Below are 18,127 nucleotides of genomic sequence, written 5' to 3'. Positions count from 1 at the left end.
CATTGACTTGTTGTTGGTATTTGATGGGGAAGGACATGTAACTTAAGAGAAGAGGTAACTCGCGTGGATTAAATTGTAGGCATTAAAAAATGTAAAGGCAGTGTCTCTAGGAATACATTTCAAAACTCTAAAGTAGAGAAAGCCACTGCGATGCTCTCTTGGTGGTTTGACTCCAGCTCTCAACCCCAGGCAGCATGGCCAATGTTCTTGGAGGTTTAGACATATTCATGGAAGATAAGGCTATGCACTATGTCCGGTATCAAAGGTGTATGCTTCTGAATACCAGTAGGGAGAGGACTGTTGTGGTCAGATCCTGCTGGTGGGCTTCCCATTGGCATCTGGTTTACCACTGTTAAAACAAGATGCTGGACTCGATCTGCCTTGGGCCTGATCCTGCAGGGCTTTAGTTATGGGCGCTTCCAGATTGACTCCTATTCCTGCCATAGAGCTGCAGTTCCTGGAGTGGCTTAACAGTCAATCCCAGGGAATTCTGGGAGTTGTAGTCCTGTGAGGGGAATAGGTCTCCTAACAACTCTCGGCACCCTTAACAAACTACAGTTCCCATGATTCTTTCAGGGAAGTCGTGATAATTTAAAGTAGCATGATACTGCTTTAAAAGTATAACACAGATGGAGGCTTAGCCACTCGTGGTGAGTGAAGGTTATTTCTTGGCTTCACCTTGCCCTTAGAGATTACATACATGTTCTCAATACTGTGGAATGACTAGATACCAATATTTATCCTGGCAGATGTCCAGTTCTTGAGGGCCATTTCATATAAACCTTGCAGAAGAGCCCAAAGCAATCCTGGCTCAGCAGCCATGTAATGCTGGCTGTCGAGGTATGGAAAATGTTGGGAGAGGGAATGTAATGGAGTGTCCTGGAAGAAGACATGCCCCTCCAAGCAAAAGCATTCTGTGCTGCAACTTTTTGTTGCAGATCCCACTTGTACATTCCAGAAAAACAAACAAGGATCAGTGAGGGCAGAGGCCAAAGAAGGAACAGACCGTTTATGACATTATCTTAATTTGCAAGAGATAACTTAGGTTGCTGATGGCTCATTTGTACACACAAGAATCACAAAAGATCCATCATATTGTATCATTAGATTGTCACCTCAACTTTGAGGAGAGTCCATTTGCACATTATGCTCTGGTTATCAAGTGGATGAGCCCAAAGCACCCCTGGAATGACATGAACTTCTGTTCAGAGATGAACATGTGTTCCTGCTATGTCACTGCTTTTTTTCGTGAATTTTATCGAGACTGGGCCTAGCTATGCACCCACTTTGGTCCAATTCTCACAGCTGTTGGGAAGAAGGGATACTGCTCAGAACCTTTCCACACACCAATCATAGCACCTCATGGTGACCGTAACACATAAGATCTCAGGCAATATCTAAAAGCCATTTTCCAAACGCAGCTATGTGAAGCTCTGATTCAGATGCTCTAAAATGCCTTATGCAGCTGAATGGAGGAAGTAATGTTTACCCCAGTGTGACCACACTGGTCAGGCCACTTCCTGGTACTGATTTCTCCAAGTGTTTTTATTATTATTATTTAAATTAAAAATACAGGGTATGCTGCAATCATGTGAATTGCTACCAAGAAGCAGCAGCAGTTAACCTGGCTGCTCAAAGTAAGACAAGATGTTCTCAGTAGGGCAGCATCCATGAGTTCATTTATATGTAGGTTTTAGAGTAGGAAAGGGGAAACGCCAGATGCTGCTGAACTACAATTCCCATCATTCCTGACCATTGACCATGCTACCTGGAGCTGATGGAAGTTGGAGTCTGACAACCTCTAGAGGGCCAGAGGTTCCTCATTTCTGTTTCAGAGCATCTGATCTGGGTCAACATTGTCACCTTTCACTGTTGTGGGTGACTTTTTTAATGTTGTATGGGATGTTAATACTTTATATGAATTTTTCTCTTGGTATCACGCATTTACGTAAATGTTTTTCACAGCAAGTCACTTGGAGATCTTTTTAGGTAACGAGCAGCTAGCAAGTTTAATAAATAAAAGAATGGTGCCTAATAATTACACAGTATAGACCCACTGAAATTAATGGGCATGGCTATTTGGCTTAGGTCTATTCATTTCCATGGATCTATGCTGAGTTAAAACTAGCTGGATGCAACCCAATATATAATTAAAACTAAAGTGCAACCTGAAACCAACAATAACAGCAGCATGAAAATGCATAGAAGCAAATAAAACAGAAATTCAAAGGATCCAAACATATAATAATAATAAAAATAAAATTGTATTTATATCCTGCCCTCGCCAGCCGAAGCCGGGCTCAGAGCGGCTAACAACAGTAAAATGATACAACATTCTAAAATCATTTCATTATAAAATTAATTCAAATCAGATTAATGGCAACAATTGGGCTAGAGTTCTGTGAGGATTGCCAAAGGAGGGGGGTCAGGCAGAAAGATGTCAAGTCCCGCAGGGCCCTAGTCTCTTGTGACAGAGCGTTCCACCAGATTGGAGCCACAGCTGAAAAAGCCCTGGCTCTGGTTGAGGCCAGCCTAACTTCTCTGTGGCCCGGGACCTCCAAGATATTTTTGTTTGAAGACTGTAAGTTCCTCTGTGGGACATACCAGGAGAGGCGGTCCCATAGGTACGAGGGTCCTAGGCCATATAGGGCTTTAAAGGTTAAAACCAGCACCTTAAACCTGATCCTGTACTCCACCAGAAGCCAGTGCAGCTGGTATAGCGCTGGATGAATGTGATCTCGCAGCAAGGACCCTGTAAGGAGTCTCGCTGCGGCATTCTGCAGGAACACATGTTCATTCTGGAGTTTCTGGGTCAGTCTCAAGGGCAGCCCCACGTAGAGCGAGTTACAATAATCCAGTCTGGAGGTGACCATCGCATGGATCACAGAGGCTAGGTCAGGGTGAGAGAGGTAAGGAGCCAACTGCTTAGCTTGGCGGAGATGAAAAAATGCCGCCTATAAAACCCTATAAAGCAGGGTCCAGTCCGATAGGTCAAAAAGATGAGGTTCAGTGGTAAGAACCCATTTTGCATGCAGAGGTACCCTTCCTCTTCATTTAAGAAGCCTCACATGCCAGGTGAAGTGAAAGATCTTTGTATGAGACCCTGGACAGCTCCTGCCAGTTGAAGGTCAGAGCAGACAATACTATAGTGATACACAGATGGACAAATTGGAACGTAAGAAGAGCCCCATTGGATCAGGCCAAAGGCTGTCTAGTCTAGCACCCTGTTTTCACAATGGCCAATTAGATAATATATAATGAACACTATATGTTTATTTAAGCCTCAACTTTTTCCCCTGACAGGGTCTCGAGGCAGCTTACAGCCAAAATAAAGAACAGCTGAAAACTGGGGGATGAGGAATGACAATTATTTAAAACCAATTCACACACATATGAATGAGATTTATTCAAAACATACAACCAAAACAAAATCAGCATTGCACCAGCACCCAATTAGATGCCTCAATGAATGAGAAGCCCAAAAGCAGAACCTTGAGCCCAGCAGTGCTATTATCCACACTGGTGATTCCCAGTACAGTGGTACCTCGGGTTAAGTACTTAATTCGTTCCGGAGGTCTGTTCTTAACCTGAAACTGTTCTTAACCTGAAGCACCACTTTAGCTAATGGGGCCTCCTGCTGCTGCTGCGCCGCCGGAGCACGATTTCTGTTCTCATCCTGAAGCAAAGTTCTTAACCTGAGGTACTATTTCTGGGTTAGCGGAGTCTGTAACCTGAAGCGTATGTAACCTGAGGTACCACTGTAGCTGGCTTTCAGAAGCATGCTGCCCGCCAATTTTAAATCCTGTAGTTTTAAGTACATAATCTTAAGGAAGCTTCTAGCATGGTGTGGGGTTGGAGTGTCTGACTAGGTCCTGAGAGACCGGGGTTCAAATCCCCAGTCGGCCACATAACTCACTGGGTGACCTTGGGCCAGTCTCAACCCACCTCACAGGGTTGTTGTGGATTTAAATGAGGAGGGGAGGGGACCATGTGTGCCGATTTTCTGCTGCTTGGAGGAAAAGGTGGAATATAACTGCAATCAACAAATAAATGTGTTCCTTTGTGTGACCCAAGTGACCTTAACTATGGGACGCTGTAATCCCAGGATGTAAAACTCCTCTAAAAAATAAACAGAAATGGCTGCATTAAACACAATGGGATCGGGGCAGCAAGGCCGTAAACTAAGCAGCTACTTGGATGTAAATCCTATTACAATAAGTGGCAGCTGCTTTCAAATAAACTTGCAAAAAGAAGGCTTCTTGGCGCAACTGCAGGACACGAGCGTTCTGAAAGGCACTGGTTGTGATTGGCCGTGTTCATAAAAGGAGGCGGAGCACGCTCAGGAGCCTCCTCCCTCCCTGCTCTCCTGTGTTGGTAAACGTTCTCCCTCAGACCCACGTGGCTTTGCGAGAGGCGACCGCATGGCTGTCGCGTCCCGCGGCTTCCTGGGAGCTGTAGTTCCTCTCCCCTCCCCCTTTCCTATAAGCTCCGTCCCAACTCGTTCACATCGTGACTACATTTCCCATGCATAGCCGCGCTGGATGGGGAGTCCGACCTCTCCCGCTAAACGCCTCCGCGCGAAGCATTCTGGGGCTTGTGGTTCGAGCGCGGAGCGGGAACCTTTCCCGCTTTTTTTTTTTAATCCTCCCTTTCCCTGCCCCGCCTCTCTCCTCCGAATGGGAGCAAGCTCACCTCTCCACCCCGCCGCCACACTAAAGAGGACTACGTTTCCCGGCAGGCCTCGGGACCCTTTTCCCCTCCCTCCCTCCCCCCTTCGCCTCACGGCGCGCGCCCTTCCCTCCCCCGCCCCCGCCTTCACTTTTGGCGGAGACATTTCCGAAGCGAGTCTCTCCAAGATGGCGGCATGGGGAAGGAGGCGCACGGGCCCCGGCAGCTCCAGCGGCGCCGGCGCGAGGGAGAGGTGAGCGGCGGAGGCCCGGCTAGCTGCCCGGCGGCCTCCTCCCCGCCCCGGCTCCCGGCCTTCACGCCCTGGGCCTAGGGGAGCCGAGGGCTGCTTCTCCCCTCACGCCCCCCTTAGGCCCCTCAGCTTCTTTGAGGCCTCCTCTTGGCCTTGCAGGGGACGAAGCGGGGGCCAGGCCTCGAGACTCGCCAACGGCGGCGAAGGCAGCTTCCGGGGCGCCTCTGTGGGACGGGAGAGCCGGGAAGGAGGGTGCGGGTTGGCCTTTGGGATAAGGGAGGGGATGGGATGGCCGGCTGGGAAGGAAGAGTGCTGCTAAAGGATTGCCCGAAGAAGCGAGGGTGCCGAGGTCATTGGGTTTAGGAGGCAGGAGGGGTCGCTCCGGGGTTGGAGGGGCTAGAGGGGTGGCAGAGGCGAGGGAGGGGAAACGAGGCTTCGGCCTGTGCGGCACAAGGCCTTGGCATAAGTAGGGCGAGGGGGCCATCCTCGGGAGAAGCCAGGTTCAGGAGGAGTTGGGGGCTGCAAGAGTTCGTCCTTGGGGGAAAGGGGAGGGGAAGAATGGGGGGCGCAGGGAGTGGGGCGAGAGGGTGGGCACGGGATGGATTAGGGGTTGCAGGGCTCCTGGAGGAGGTGCTGCCGAAAGAGAGGTCAAACGAGTGTGTGTGCGTGTGTGTGATATGGGGGGGGGGCGCTGGAGGCATCAACGTGTGAAGCTTCTGTGAGCGAGGAGGAATCCAGATGCCTCACAAGGTCTGGGTTCGGGGTGGGGGAAAGGTCGTGGCTCCATCAGGCTGTGGGAAAAGTAGGTATCCCCTCTCCGCAGCTTGGAGAGGGAGGGGCAGCAGGCCTGTGGCAAGGGAAGGTCAGTACACAAAGTCCCTTAACTTAACTCCGGGCGTGTTTCACCCATCCCAGATGTTAGACCCGGAGGTGACAAGAGTAGCTTCTGCTTAGACTAAGAACATTCTTCGATGCTCTTAAAATCTATTTTTGAAGGCCGCAAATGCTCCCCCAAAGTCCTCTGAGAGTGACCTCTTGGTGCACAGCTGTTCCTGTTGGTTGAGTGATTTATGTTTTTAGGTGTTGCATTGTTATGGATTTGGAAGGTTAGGGAGCTGGTGGGGTGGAATTAAGCTGGTGGCTCCTGGCTGTGGCAGTTTCACCCCCTTTGGCCATCAGCTCTCACTTTACTTCTATGTAGATAATAGTAGGAGGTGAAACAAAGAATATTTACATAGTTTTCTTGTGGGATTTCTCCCATTGCTCAAATTAACCCCAAAAGTTTTAACATATTGTATTTTTAGTTTTGAAGTTCATTCTTTCATTGTAAATAGTCTCACTTTTAAGGGTAAGCTTCTAAAAGATCGGTATTTGCAACTCTCAGTTGAAACTATTGCTGTGTAACTCCTAATTATAATTTTGCATCCCGGTTTCAATGGTTTCAGCAAACTTCCCTAACTTCAGTTGTTGCTTGTTGCATTCTCTCCCATGAAGGCAGACTACAGCGGAGAAAGGCATGATTCTTCTGAAGTATCAATGAAAAGATAAATACTTTCAGCTTTATGTTAAAATGGTTGAAGCCAATAAGGAATAGATGAAATGAGCTGTTCCATTGAAAAAGAGTTTAAGACTTCCAAGTCAATGTAATAAGAAAGTTATCAATATTGAGCGGAGTGTTTGTGAATATGCTAGAGCAGTTAGAACCTGGACCAATCATGTTTAAGGCAGTTAGAGGCAACTGGGGTAAAGAAATGCTCTGTGTTGCATTTGAAGTCTGCAGAAGTGTTTTTCTGAGAGTCTGTTGCTTGGGAAGCTGATGTAGTCCAAAACATCTGGAAGGAATCAAGTTGGGGAATGCTGACTTAAACAATGGTTATTGGCTGCAAACAAGTGTGTGAAACTATGGTTTGAATAGCAAATCTTGGGATTGCGCTAACCAAGGTTAAGTTTTAATCTGCAGTGACAAACTGGTAAAAGCAGGTTCTTTGTGCCTTTGCTTGGAGGATTAAAAGCTGGGCTTATTGGCACCTATACCTGCTCTCCAGAGACTGGGTTTAGCCCAACCAACATCATTGTATGACTGAGTTCTCGATCAGAGTGAAGTCAACAAATCCCAGTGGGAACTAACCATAGCTAAGTGTTATGTCTGCCATAGGTAATTGGAAAACAGTGTATGCTAGTTGGTAATGTGGCTCATAACAGGAATTAAGTAATATTCCTGTTTTTGTAAACAAGTAGATCATACCCAGAGTAGACCCATTTAAAAATGGTCATAACTAAATATTACTTACTTTGATGCAACCCATGGTAGGGATGATGGGTGTAGTTTTAACCTCTGTTTACATGCAGCTGACTCAAATGTTCCAGTTCTTTGTTTCTGGCTGAAATGATTATTAACTCCCTTGTATTATGGCTTCTACCCTTCTCTCAATTGAGAAGCTGGAAATGTATATGTCTGTTTTCTGCCCATCTTTTTTCAGTGTCCCCTTCTGAGTAACATCTGTGTGACTTTGGCTGCCAGGAATGTGTTTTGGACGCAGAACAGATCTAGCGTTCATCAAGTAACCACAGAATTCGTGCAGCTTTCATGGTAGATGTATTTCCCTTCATTTGTCAGTAGGTTATACCTGCTTCCTGCTTCTTGGATTTCCCATCAATGAGCTTTTTTAAAAATATGCTTTCAGGCTATTTTGATGCTAGGCAGTTAGCTTAAAAGGGAGTCTTGTTGACATGAGAGGGTTAATGATGGGTGAATAACTAATGAATAAAATATTGTCTGGCATGATGGAATATGGTCACATTTAATAATATAGCAGATACCTCAAACCAGTCAGAGGCATCTCTTTGAGTTAGAATTCCAGTAAATTGTCTGTTCAGATGCTGCTCTTTGACAGGCTGCCTCTTATATTATGATGTTTGACTGTGGTTGAAATACTAATGACGGCATGGGGCCTACTTTTTAGCTACATCACGCTGTCAGCTTCTTAGGGCTTCTCCCCTTCCCAGCTTTACAGGGGTAGTAGAGCACTTACTGCGCATGCAGAAGATCCCAGAATCAATACCCAGCATCTCCAGGTACGAGTTGGGGAAGACTCTTGTCTGTAATCCTGGGGAGATGCTGCCAGTTAGACAGTACTGAACTAGATTGATAAACGGTCTGACTTTGTATAAAACAGATGGCTCATTAGGGGCAGGTAACCACTGACAACTTCAACCAGCTGCTGTTTCTCCATCTCATCCCTCACCCTCATCATGATCTGGGGATAATAGACTACATCAGTTAGAGTAGTAATGGTTTATTTAGATCAGGCATTGGTCCACATTCCCTCAATGGGCACCTTTCCAGGGAATCACATGCCACAGGAAGAGGCAAAAGTCGGCTGAGGATGGATGGAACTTTCTCCATTGTATAGCAGGCTTCATTCCAGTCAGGTTTCTACATACACTTCCCTCTCCATTCAGGGAAGCAAGGGCATTAGCACAGTTCAAGGGCGCATTCCAGCCAAGCAGGAGCATTCAAGAAAGTGCTGAGCAAGGCTAGGGAGGGGACGCAGCCTGGAAGAACCAATACAGGGGCCTGAGGTTCCCCACCTTTGGATTACGTAGTGCCATCGGCATATCTGGTACAGTATTCAGCCAAAATATGTAAGTGCATTTGGGACAGATACCTACAGTCAAAGAGGAAGGAGGGAGGAATGTTGGCAAATGCAGCTAAATGTCTTAAACCTTTGTTATAGTTGGGAATGAGGATTAAGGGAGTAATCCAAATACTATGCTGAAGATATGGGTTTTGCAGAGGAGAGTGGAGGCACCACATTTGTTTGGGGTGGGAATTCCATGCCAAGGATGGAATAAAAAATGACCAGTCTTGGAAGTACTTGGAATGTTCAAAAGTGCTTATAAGCATGTGTTTTTAAGCTTGTGTACTAATAGTGAACTTAATTCTCCGAGCAATGATCCTTATGAAACCAAAATGGCATCATTCACACACAAGATGGAGGTATTGGCAGCCTTTTATTAGAATTACACAATGCAACTTCCTCCAAAGGCGCGTATGGCAGCAAACTTATCAATACTAAATGCAAATAAAACTTGTAAAAACAGTTTGGAACAACCTTCTAAAAACCAGTTTAAAATGCCCAAAAGCAATTGCCTGCTCTCAAACTAATACTGTCAGGATTGCCAGGGACATGACTTTTCAGTCATCAAAGGCCTGACTAAATAATGTTTTGAAATTTCTCTTTAAAATTAATAGTGAGGGAGATGTGCCTCATTAGGGGGGCATTCCACAAACATGGGACACGCCACTGGCCAGGCACCTCCGAGTGGCTGCAACACCAGCAGGTTCACCCCTGGTGATTGTACAGACTGAGCACTGTTCAAAATTCACCAGGCGCATTATGCGGGCTCCAATTGCGACCACGTGGAGATCTTTGGCTATTGGCGGCTGACATCTCTATCTGGCTGGCCCCTCCAGCTTTCTTAAGCAGGTGAGCAGAAGAGCTTGCTTATTGCATTTATCTCCCACTTTTTTCTGAAAGGAGTACATGGTTTACCCCTCTTCTCAGCTAATCCCTACAATCACCCCATGAGGTAGGTTAGGAGGCTGTGACTGGCCCAAGGTCACTCAGGGAGCATCATGTCCGAGTGGGGATTTGAACCCTGATCTCCTAAGGTTCTAGGTCCGACACTCTAACCACTGCACTACACTGGCTTCCTAAAGTACTTCTGCTCTAAGGCAGCTCTACAAATTACATAGGTAAATATTGTGAAAGCCAAATTCTTTTAAGAGAAGGATCTGGAATATTTTCCTTGAAGCTTGAATTTGTTATGCTCTGGATTGTTTTATTTGATGTTTTAATGTGTTGTAAACTGCTTTGACTTTTTTTTCTTTAAAATATAAAGTGGTATAGAAATGAAATTAATAACAATAATTAATCCCATTGCAAAAAAGGGCACCTAGACACTCCATTGTGAGACTGTAACCTAGGTTTAAGGTGCTATTTGGCAATTAGCTTGTGTATCAATGAGTTTCTAACGCTGGGCCTGAGATGGCTGATACTATTTAAAAAAACCGTAAAGACAGAGTGGGGAGTCTGCAAGGTGGGTCCCGTGAGGGCTGGACATGTGCAGTGGCCATAGTGCACTGATTAATATTGGAGGGGTGGAGGTGAAAACTGGGTGGGAAGAATAGGGTGGAGGAATACTCCACTGCAGCATTTTGTTGCAACCTCCAATTGTTCCGTCTGTTTCAGATATTCAGGCAGTGAGAGTGCCGTCGCATATATAGCCAGAGCGGTACCATCCACAAGGCAGAGGGAGGTGTCAGCAGGCTCGGAGGAACCTTGAGGTTTGCAGAAGTACAATAAACATTTAGAGAAACTAGCAATTTACTGTGATTATATGATCCTGTGATTGTTTTCTTGTGTGAAACACTAGGCGCACATTCAGCTGTGCGAGTCTTCAAGTTGAGCAAACACAGTCGACAACCTACTTTTATTCAGCTCTGAAGTTTTGGCTTTTCCATTCTGAGTGAAAATCTGCTGGGCCACTTCACATGCGTTGCTGTCCTTTCTTTTGTTTCACGCGCCCCTTTTCAACGCTCTCTTGAGCATGGCTTTGCATCAGGGGGCTGATATTAATGGTAATACCTAGACTACACTACTAGGCGTTCTGGGGTGGGCATCCTCTCCATTCAGCTCTGATCTCCAGTTACTGCCCTGTTGTTGCAGCTCTGAGGTTTCCCCAGCAATCTTGTCAAACCATGTACAGCCTTGGTGATACTGAATTCTTTAACCATGGTTAGCATTGAAAGAGTTTGATACACATAACACATGCTTGTCTTCGGCTGTGCCAGAAAGTGCTGACCCTAGCGATTAGACTTGGGACAAAGTGATCCAAGACCCCTACGGTGTGCGGCTCTTGGAATTTAATGGCATTTGAAAGCTCATGCAATTATTCGGATGGACCCTTCTATACTTGACACACCACGTGACGTAAACTTTGCCAGTCGGCAGTGCAAGAATTCCTCTCCTTCCAAGAACCACTTCTTTGTCCTAGTTTGTTCCTGATTTAAATAACATTTTATTTCATTTCTTAATAACTGACACTGAGAGAATTTGATATAAAAAAATTGTCCAAAAGGCATTCAGAAATGCTTGCACTCTACAATGTTTATGGTAGTGCTTTGGTTTTGGTATTCCCTTCCAAGGCATCTCTTGAACCTAGGTTTCTATCATTTAGGTGCTGGGTTAAAACTGTATTTTTACTTTGGCTTTTAATTGAATTATGACCTGCCTTTTTTAACAGGCTGCTGGTTTTCATTGGCACAACTTTTATTATTTTTATGACCTGTGTTTCAACTTTATGTCGTAAGCTGCTTTGAGCATATTTGATGGAAAGGTGAGATAGAATGTGAATTGTCAACTGATTGTTTAGTTGGTCTGCTGTGCAAATCACCAGTTGATTATTAAATGGGGATGTTACAGGTACCTCATATATGTGCCTTTTGTGACACAGAAGGTGTAAAAGTGTAAAGCTGCAAAGCAATAGTTTAAAAACTGCTGCTCATGGTTAGGACGGAAGGTCATCTTAGTATTTCCGTTCATTGCCTATTACAGGAAGGCACAAAAGTGACATCAGAGAACAAACATGTGCCTTTAGCTTGCATTGCAGTGGATTAAAATTTGCCCCCCACCAATTAACTAAAGGATTAGTTGAGTGATCAACCAATTACAGCTTGCAGCAGTACTATGTATGCGTGTGAATGTGAGGTTTTAAAATTCCTATGCAGCTGAATGCAGGAATTTCTCCCGCTGTGGGTGTGTATACACTAAAGCTTGCAGTCTTGAAACATACATTTTTGCTATTGCTAGATCCTCCCTCTCCTGCCCCTGCCCCCCGACCCCCTGCTGGGCTGTCTCAAATGTATGAAGAGGCAGTAAAGCTAACTCCCAAAGCCCGAAATCCTGTCCCAGCTGTAGGTTTATTTGTGCTGTACTTTATATGCAGGGTTCAGACTTAATCTTGGGGTTCTTGGGTGACAAGTGTACAGACTTTCATCTTCAATGTATTGAAGCCCATGGGTTGCCGCAACTGGTGAATGCAGTGTTGTTGTTTTAAAAGGAATTCCTAATGAGGCTGTCACATGACGGATAGCCTCTATGGATTTCTCTACACGCTTCTCGAGATTCTAATCCTTGCTCTGATTTAGAGAGAGAACTGGGTGCGCTGAGCTTTTTTGCAACAGTGCTAAAATTTGCACCCCCTCCCAGTGTCATCGGTGGGAACGTTATTCCAAGCAGACGCTAAACAAACTCCACACCACACAAAGCTTCCCTTTGTTTTGGATGAGAGGGTCTAGAAAAAGAATGTGTAGAGTACACAGCTGCTCCAAAGCTTTGTTCCATCCCATTTTGAACAAAGGTGTCCTTTGGCTATGTGGTCTGGAAAAAGCTTTCCCCTGCCGTGGTGGCTTTAAAATGGGCTAAGTTGATCTGCGTCTCAAGCACAATACTAGCAGGGTGCTTCAATCCCTGCTTGTTATAGAAAGAGGAGAGTACATTTTAAAGTCCCTCTTCAAGAGATTGCTATTTACTGGCTTTTTGTTCAGAATAAATCCTAAAGAGGAGATGGGGATGTGGCAGTCATATTCTTGGTCTTCAAAACTGAGGTACCTTTTAAAAGAGTCTACCCCCGTCCAAGTCAAGTAAACAAGATTGCTCCTTGAATCTTGTTTTGCATGGTGTACCTCACCGCAGCATCAAAAGTTTTAAAATTTCAAAGCAGCTTGAAATGTTTTGTCCAAATTCACTGATAGCCATTTTGCAGTGGGGTTTTCTTGGCTTCCCAGGAGGAAATGTGGAAACTATTTCAATAGCACCCCCCGCCGCCGCCACACACAAGTGTGTATTGATCTGCCCTGCTGATGTTCTCAGACATGCTTTCAGTAGCATCCAATACCTTAATCCTTGCTCATAGTCTGCTAATGAATACAGCAGTGTGTCCTGTTCTGGTTGATGACTTCTTAACATTGCCTCTCTTGCTGCTTGTGTTTCTGGAGTTCTGTTTTTACACTTGCTTTGGACCTTGCATATTGTGATTGGGAACTGGTTTTGCGAATACACATTAGGAAGGCCATCAAGGTGTATCAATTGTGGCTGTTCCTTTGAAACACGTGGGAGCAACAACAGGGAAATGACTAGATCTCCTTACCATGTATCTTGAAGGGGGAGGAGCCGTAGGCTTGTACATCTGGGGCAGAACAATCTAACCATAGGAGGCCAGTGTCATTTATGCAAGGGTAAATTATGCTGGTGTAACTGACCCCTATTTCAAACTGTTCAGGGGTGGGGCTGAGCCTAGCAGAGAAGAATTTAGAAATGGAGTTTGAGTTAAACCACTGTTTCCATCAGTGTAATTTGTGCTGGATTGCTAGGTAATGTGACCAAGCTGAACAGAGTCTGGAATAGAGGTAAATCTGCCCGAATGCTCCTTTTTTGAGTCTAGTTCCAGCTGAGCTGGGTTGGAGGATGGACTGGTGTATCTCTGAGCTGGAATGAGGGGCTTTACCTAGCTGAGCCCTGACTCAACTGGAGATCCACCTATTCCAAACTCCTGGCAGATCAGATCTTGGGTTTGGATTGCTCCCGAAGTGTATCTTGATGTGAGGAATCACTTTCCTAATGCAAAATATATGTATGTTCAAGTCATTACACTAGTTCAATTCAACAGGACCTGCAGGAGAGCTGGCAGTGGCCACCCACCCACAGTGAGACAAGTAGAATAAAACAGCAAAACATTCATAGTAGAACACTGAAAAGGGAGCAGGGAATGTGGTGCAATGTGGCGTTGGTAGCACTGTTCTGTGTTTTGGGAGTGAACCAAAGAGGATCTCCCCTTCATTTATTTGTCTTCCTCTAGTCACAGACCCGTGAAGGATCCATAAGCAAAACTGCAAAGTACTGCTGGTTCAGAAAATGTTCTGAATTTCTAAACTTGAAAGAGGTACGATCTGTTTCCCCTCCCAGGGCCATTAATTTCTAGTGTGAGTGTGGATTGGTTAATTTCCAAGCTCCATGTAGCTAAATGGTCCCACTCTCCAGGTTGTTTTGGAAACCTTCAGGAAAGCTTTTTGCCTTCAGAAACTGGCCTCTGAAAAAGTAGGTATACTTTGCTTGCAGGAACAGTCCTGTGATGTTAATTCTTAATGTCAGCGTCCACCTTCAGACTTTGGCCAGGTATACTGATAACACACACACTGCTTTATATCACTGGAAAACGTGGTCAGTTTTGAGGAAAAGAGATAAAAGGATGAAGCTGATGTCTAGGGAGGGAAAGACAGTGAAAGTCAAGATCTGGTTGCCACTACTTGAGGGTTGAAAAGTATTGTTTTGTGTAGACTGTGTCCAGTAGCAATCCCTAGATCTTTATCATCACCAAAAGCAACACCAAAATTTTGTGAGAGATTTCTAAATTGCCCTTCATCAAGGGGATCCCAGGAACTCAATATGGAAAATTGTCTGGAAAGGAGCTCAGCCAGATCCTGATATGGTGACCTGCCATCATTTTTGAAGCATTTGGTGCAGAAGTTCCTATCTAGCCCATGTGATTAAGGAACAAAGTTTGAAAACATGTGGCTAGTGCCTGCTGTGAAGGCTTAGTTACCAAAGGGAGTTTTGGACAAGTCTTCCCATCGTAACAGGTTTCTGTACCATGTACTATGACAAGTCTCCCAAATCAGTTGATAATTTTCATGCACTCGTGTTACCTGGCCCTCTAATGCCTGAGTTCATGTTGGAACAAGGCTAGGAATACCGTGACTCAAACAAATTTTGTATGGGTGTCCTTAAATTCGGAGCACAAGATGTTGATGTCCTCAGTGCACTGTAACAGGAAAATAAGAAGTGCAGAACAGGTTTATGACCACCAAGTAAATAAGACCTGAACTGCTACTAGGCTAGTAAAAAAAGTGTGTGTGTGTGTGGTTTCTATGAAGGTGGGGGTCAGTTCCCTCTCTGCTGGACCACTGTGGGTCGTCCCCGTCCCCGTCCCCCATGCTAGTTGTAGAGCCTTTTCATCCTCTGCAGTTAGTACAGAAACCACGCAGAGGAGGATCAGTCATCCTTCCCTCTACTGCCAGGCGTGCTTGCCTGGAATTCTTAATTTGGCTACGGCCCCTAGGCAAGCTTATAGGTTGTACTGATGGGGGGAAGGCAGGGAGCAAGGCCAGTTCACAACCCTCAAGTAACTCACTTGCCTTTTCTTCCGACAGGGTCACCTTGTCTGCCACGGACTGTTACATTGTTCACGAAATCTACAACGGCGAGAATGCTCAGGACCAGTTTGAATACGAGCTGGAACAGGCCTTAGAGGCTCAGTACAAATACATTGTGATTGAGCCCACACGCATTGGGGACGAGACGGCCCGCTGGATCACTGTTGGGAACTGCCTGCACAAGACGGCCGTGCTGGCGGGCACAGCCTGCCTCTTCACCCCCCTGGCTGTTCCCGTAGATTATTCCCATTACATCTCTTTGCCTGCTGGCGTCCTCAGCATAGCCTGCTGCACCCTCTATGGGATCTCTTGGCAATTCGACCCCTGCTGCAAGTACCAAGTGGAGTATAATGCCTATAAACTCTCTCGCCTGCCCCTGCATACACTCACCTCCTCCACTCCCGTGGTTCTGGTGAGGAAGGACGACCTGCACAGAAAGAGACTGCATAACACGATAGCACTCGCTGCCCTGGTGTACTGTGTAAAGAAGATTTATGAACTTTACGCCGTATGATTGCGGCAGAGGAAGGAGAAATCCGCAAAGACAAAAAAAAAAAAAGTGTATTAAGACTCCCACAGTGACATTCAACTTTTCTTCTTGAAGTGGTGCCTGGGAAGCAGTTTGGTTTATCCATATATTATTATTTTTTTGTTATTTTTAGAACAAAAATAACATGTCACTGGGTGCATCAAGGGAATTTTCAGTTTTCTTACACCTCAGACATGGATCTGCCGTGAAAAGGAACACTGTGGGAGCTGAAGTCAATAATGGAATGTCAATGAACGGAAAGATACCTAAGAGGGAGTGTGGGTTTTTTGTTTCCCCCCCAAGAAACCTTTAAGTATATTGTTTAATTGTATTCTACAGAACCAGCTCAAAGTTATCACTGACCATTCATTAAAGGATGAGAATTTCAAGTGGTTTGCTTTCTTTTGGTGCCAAAGTTGTTTCTAGAGGAATAACTCTTAAGGAAGGCTATAATCATACTAACTTGTGAGTTTGAAGTGCAGCTTTTGGTTATGAGTAGATGGCCTCCTTGAGGAGGGTTCACTGTTTACGGCAACAAGAGGAGGCTTGCTGGGTGCTTGATGTTAACTTTCCCAATATTTGTACTGCTGGAACACAGAAACATAAGCCATGCCCTTTTGCGTGGGGCTTACCTGCCCTCAAAGCTTAGTAAGCCTTGCAGTGCAGGAAAGTGGCAGCAAAACTTAAAATGTTAACTAAGACAAGGCTGAATTTGCAAATTCTGCTGGATTTTACCTGGTGTTAAGATTATACTGTTAGCATGCAAAGAACAATTCTTCCCTTCATTTAATTGTACAGGGATTAAATAACCTTTATAATGGACTTCAGCCCTGTAAAAAGTAGCACTTCAATGGCAAATTTAAATATCCTCCATAGCAGATTGTAGTGTAACTGCCCTATTGTAAGCACTTCTCCAGAATTTGTTTTTTATTCTGAATACTAATGCCCAAATGAAGCACATGGTGTTTGAATGTCTCAGTACACTGTTAAAGAACAGGTCTGTTAAGTATCTTTTCCCCCCTTTTCTGTGTTTTATAACACTAAAACTTGCTTCTGTAAGCAAATGATCTTCCATAAACTGCCAGCCCCTATGACACGCTCACAAAAACTCAATTGGTGCATGCAATCCCCCCCCCCCCCCAAGTGAAATTGTAGGCAAACCACTTGCTCTTCTATAACAGGACTTTATTTCAATCATTATTGCATGCACCCTCTTTAAACTTTGTTATCTGGCAGAAAAAAATCCATGTTACATTCTTCCCTCCCTATCATCTAGTTCAACCTATCTTGGATCCTGCCCCTGCTACCCAGTGATGGGGAACTCAGGGATGAAGCCAGTGCTAGCCACGCTTAAGAGTGGACCCACTGAAATGAATGGGCCTCCTCTGAATAACCTTGGTGACGACAGAGTGTAATGATAGTTGAGCATGAGGTATATTGTACTTGCCATTATGTTATGTATGGGGAACTTGAGGCAGAGCTGCCCTTCTTGCAGTATTTAGTCAAGTCCCCTGCTCCTTTTAACTTTTCAGTGAACTGTGGATTGTGTATAAGTCTTCATTTCCTAGTTGGAAACAAGAAGTCTTCCCTCTGATCACATTTTAACTGATAAATCCTAAAAGGACCCCTGGGTATTTTCGCAAGGCTCTGGGAAAGAGTAAGACTATTGTTACTTCCAGTACAAGCTTTGAACTTGCAAATGGAAGCATGTGAGCATGCTCAGATCACGTACAGGTATATTCTCTTGCTTAGCGTGATAGCTGCAACCTGACCTTTGTGCAATATTTAGTGACCTTGGAATGGCATCCCACAAGGGCAAAGCCAGAACTCAGTGCTATCTTTAGCCCTTGGAATCCAGTACAGCAAGCAGAGAGCTTGCTGCTGCTTCTGTTCAGTAGGTCAGTTTGGCCAAGGGTTGAAATCCTGCAGCCTTGTGGTCACAGTATCTGTTGAGTGCGCCAAGCAGATTCCTGTAGCTGTATTTGCTTGTTGGAGACCAGGATTATAACAGGCATTCTGCAAGTAACTAATGCAGTAATTCCTTCAAATTATAAACCAGAAGGGTGAAAAAAGCACAAATATTATGTAAAGTGTTTTAGCTTCTGCTGGTACAAGCAATCATTAATGTTCATTTATTTACTCTCAAGGTTAAGAATTCTGAGAACCATCTTGTTAGTTCTACGGAGTTGTGTGATTGCTGCAAGGAATCTTTGTGTTACCTACCTTATCAGAAGCATGGAAACTGCGTCTGTCTACGAACAATTCTGCTTTCAGGAATCAGGCTTTTGAATTTGCCATTGGAGAATCAGTAAGACTGAATGGGGATGGAGGCTGGTACTACTATCAGGCAAGGATGTTCTTTGCGCACTAGATCCTACATTCAGATGAGCTGCAGAGCAAACAG

The 18,127-nt window shown here is 45.0% G+C and overlaps 1 protein-coding gene and 1 long non-coding RNA gene across 11 annotated transcripts; one reads left to right on the top strand and one right to left on the bottom strand.

Moving 5' to 3' along the window:
• Positions 1-4,630: 4,630 nt before the first annotated feature.
• On the top strand, positions 4,631-16,112 carry TMEM11 (transmembrane protein 11). 10 transcript variants are annotated; one of them, XR_013390593.1, is made up of 6 exons: positions 4,905-4,921; positions 7,399-7,508; positions 10,174-10,268; positions 11,228-11,320; positions 13,841-13,924; positions 15,192-15,326. XR_013390593.1 is itself a non-coding variant. In XM_028705361.2 (4 exons), the coding sequence occupies exons 3-4, from the start codon at positions 11,313-11,315 to the stop codon at positions 15,706-15,708; spliced, it is 525 nt and encodes a 174-aa protein (XP_028561194.2). In that variant the 5' UTR covers positions 4,781-4,921; positions 10,174-10,268; positions 11,228-11,312; the 3' UTR covers positions 15,709-16,112. The 10 variants fall into 10 exon arrangements, 5 of the variants coding, with proteins under 5 accessions (XP_077774737.1, XP_028561193.2, XP_028561194.2 ...); XR_013390592.1 differs by lacking the exon at positions 11,228-11,320; XM_028705361.2 differs by lacking the exons at positions 7,399-7,508; positions 13,841-13,924 and having other exon boundaries at positions 4,781-4,921; positions 15,192-16,112.
• On the bottom strand, positions 8,803-9,274 carry LOC144325441 (uncharacterized). The gene is made up of 2 exons (XR_013390597.1): positions 9,137-9,274; positions 8,803-9,082 (listed from the first exon to the last, which is right to left on the bottom strand). It is a non-coding gene; the product is annotated as an uncharacterized LOC144325441 (long non-coding RNA).
• Positions 16,113-18,127: the final 2,015 nt, after the last annotated feature.

This window comes from Podarcis muralis, chromosome 14 (genome assembly GCF_964188315.1).
Source record: "Podarcis muralis chromosome 14, rPodMur119.hap1.1, whole genome shotgun sequence".
NCBI classification, from domain to species: Eukaryota; Metazoa; Chordata; class Lepidosauria; order Squamata; family Lacertidae; genus Podarcis; species Podarcis muralis.
The sequence above is the reverse complement of the archived record's forward strand: the minus strand, read 5'-3'. Positions and strand labels throughout refer to the sequence as shown.

What these genes read in the sequence shown, in the direction of transcription:
- TMEM11 (XM_077918611.1), top strand. Translation starts at nt 4,865, where the DNA reads ATGGGGAAGGAGGCGCACGGGCCCCGGCAGCTCCAGCGGCGCCGGCGC. An exon ending in GGCGCCGGCGCGAGGGAGAG is followed by an intron (nt 4,922 to 7,398) that starts GTGAGCGGCGGA and finishes ATCTTTTTTCAG; the next exon opens with TGTCCCCTTCTGAGTAACAT. An exon ending in GAATTCGTGCAGCTTTCATG is followed by an intron (nt 7,509 to 15,191) that starts GTAGATGTATTT and finishes TTCTTCCGACAG; the next exon opens with GGTCACCTTGTCTGCCACGG.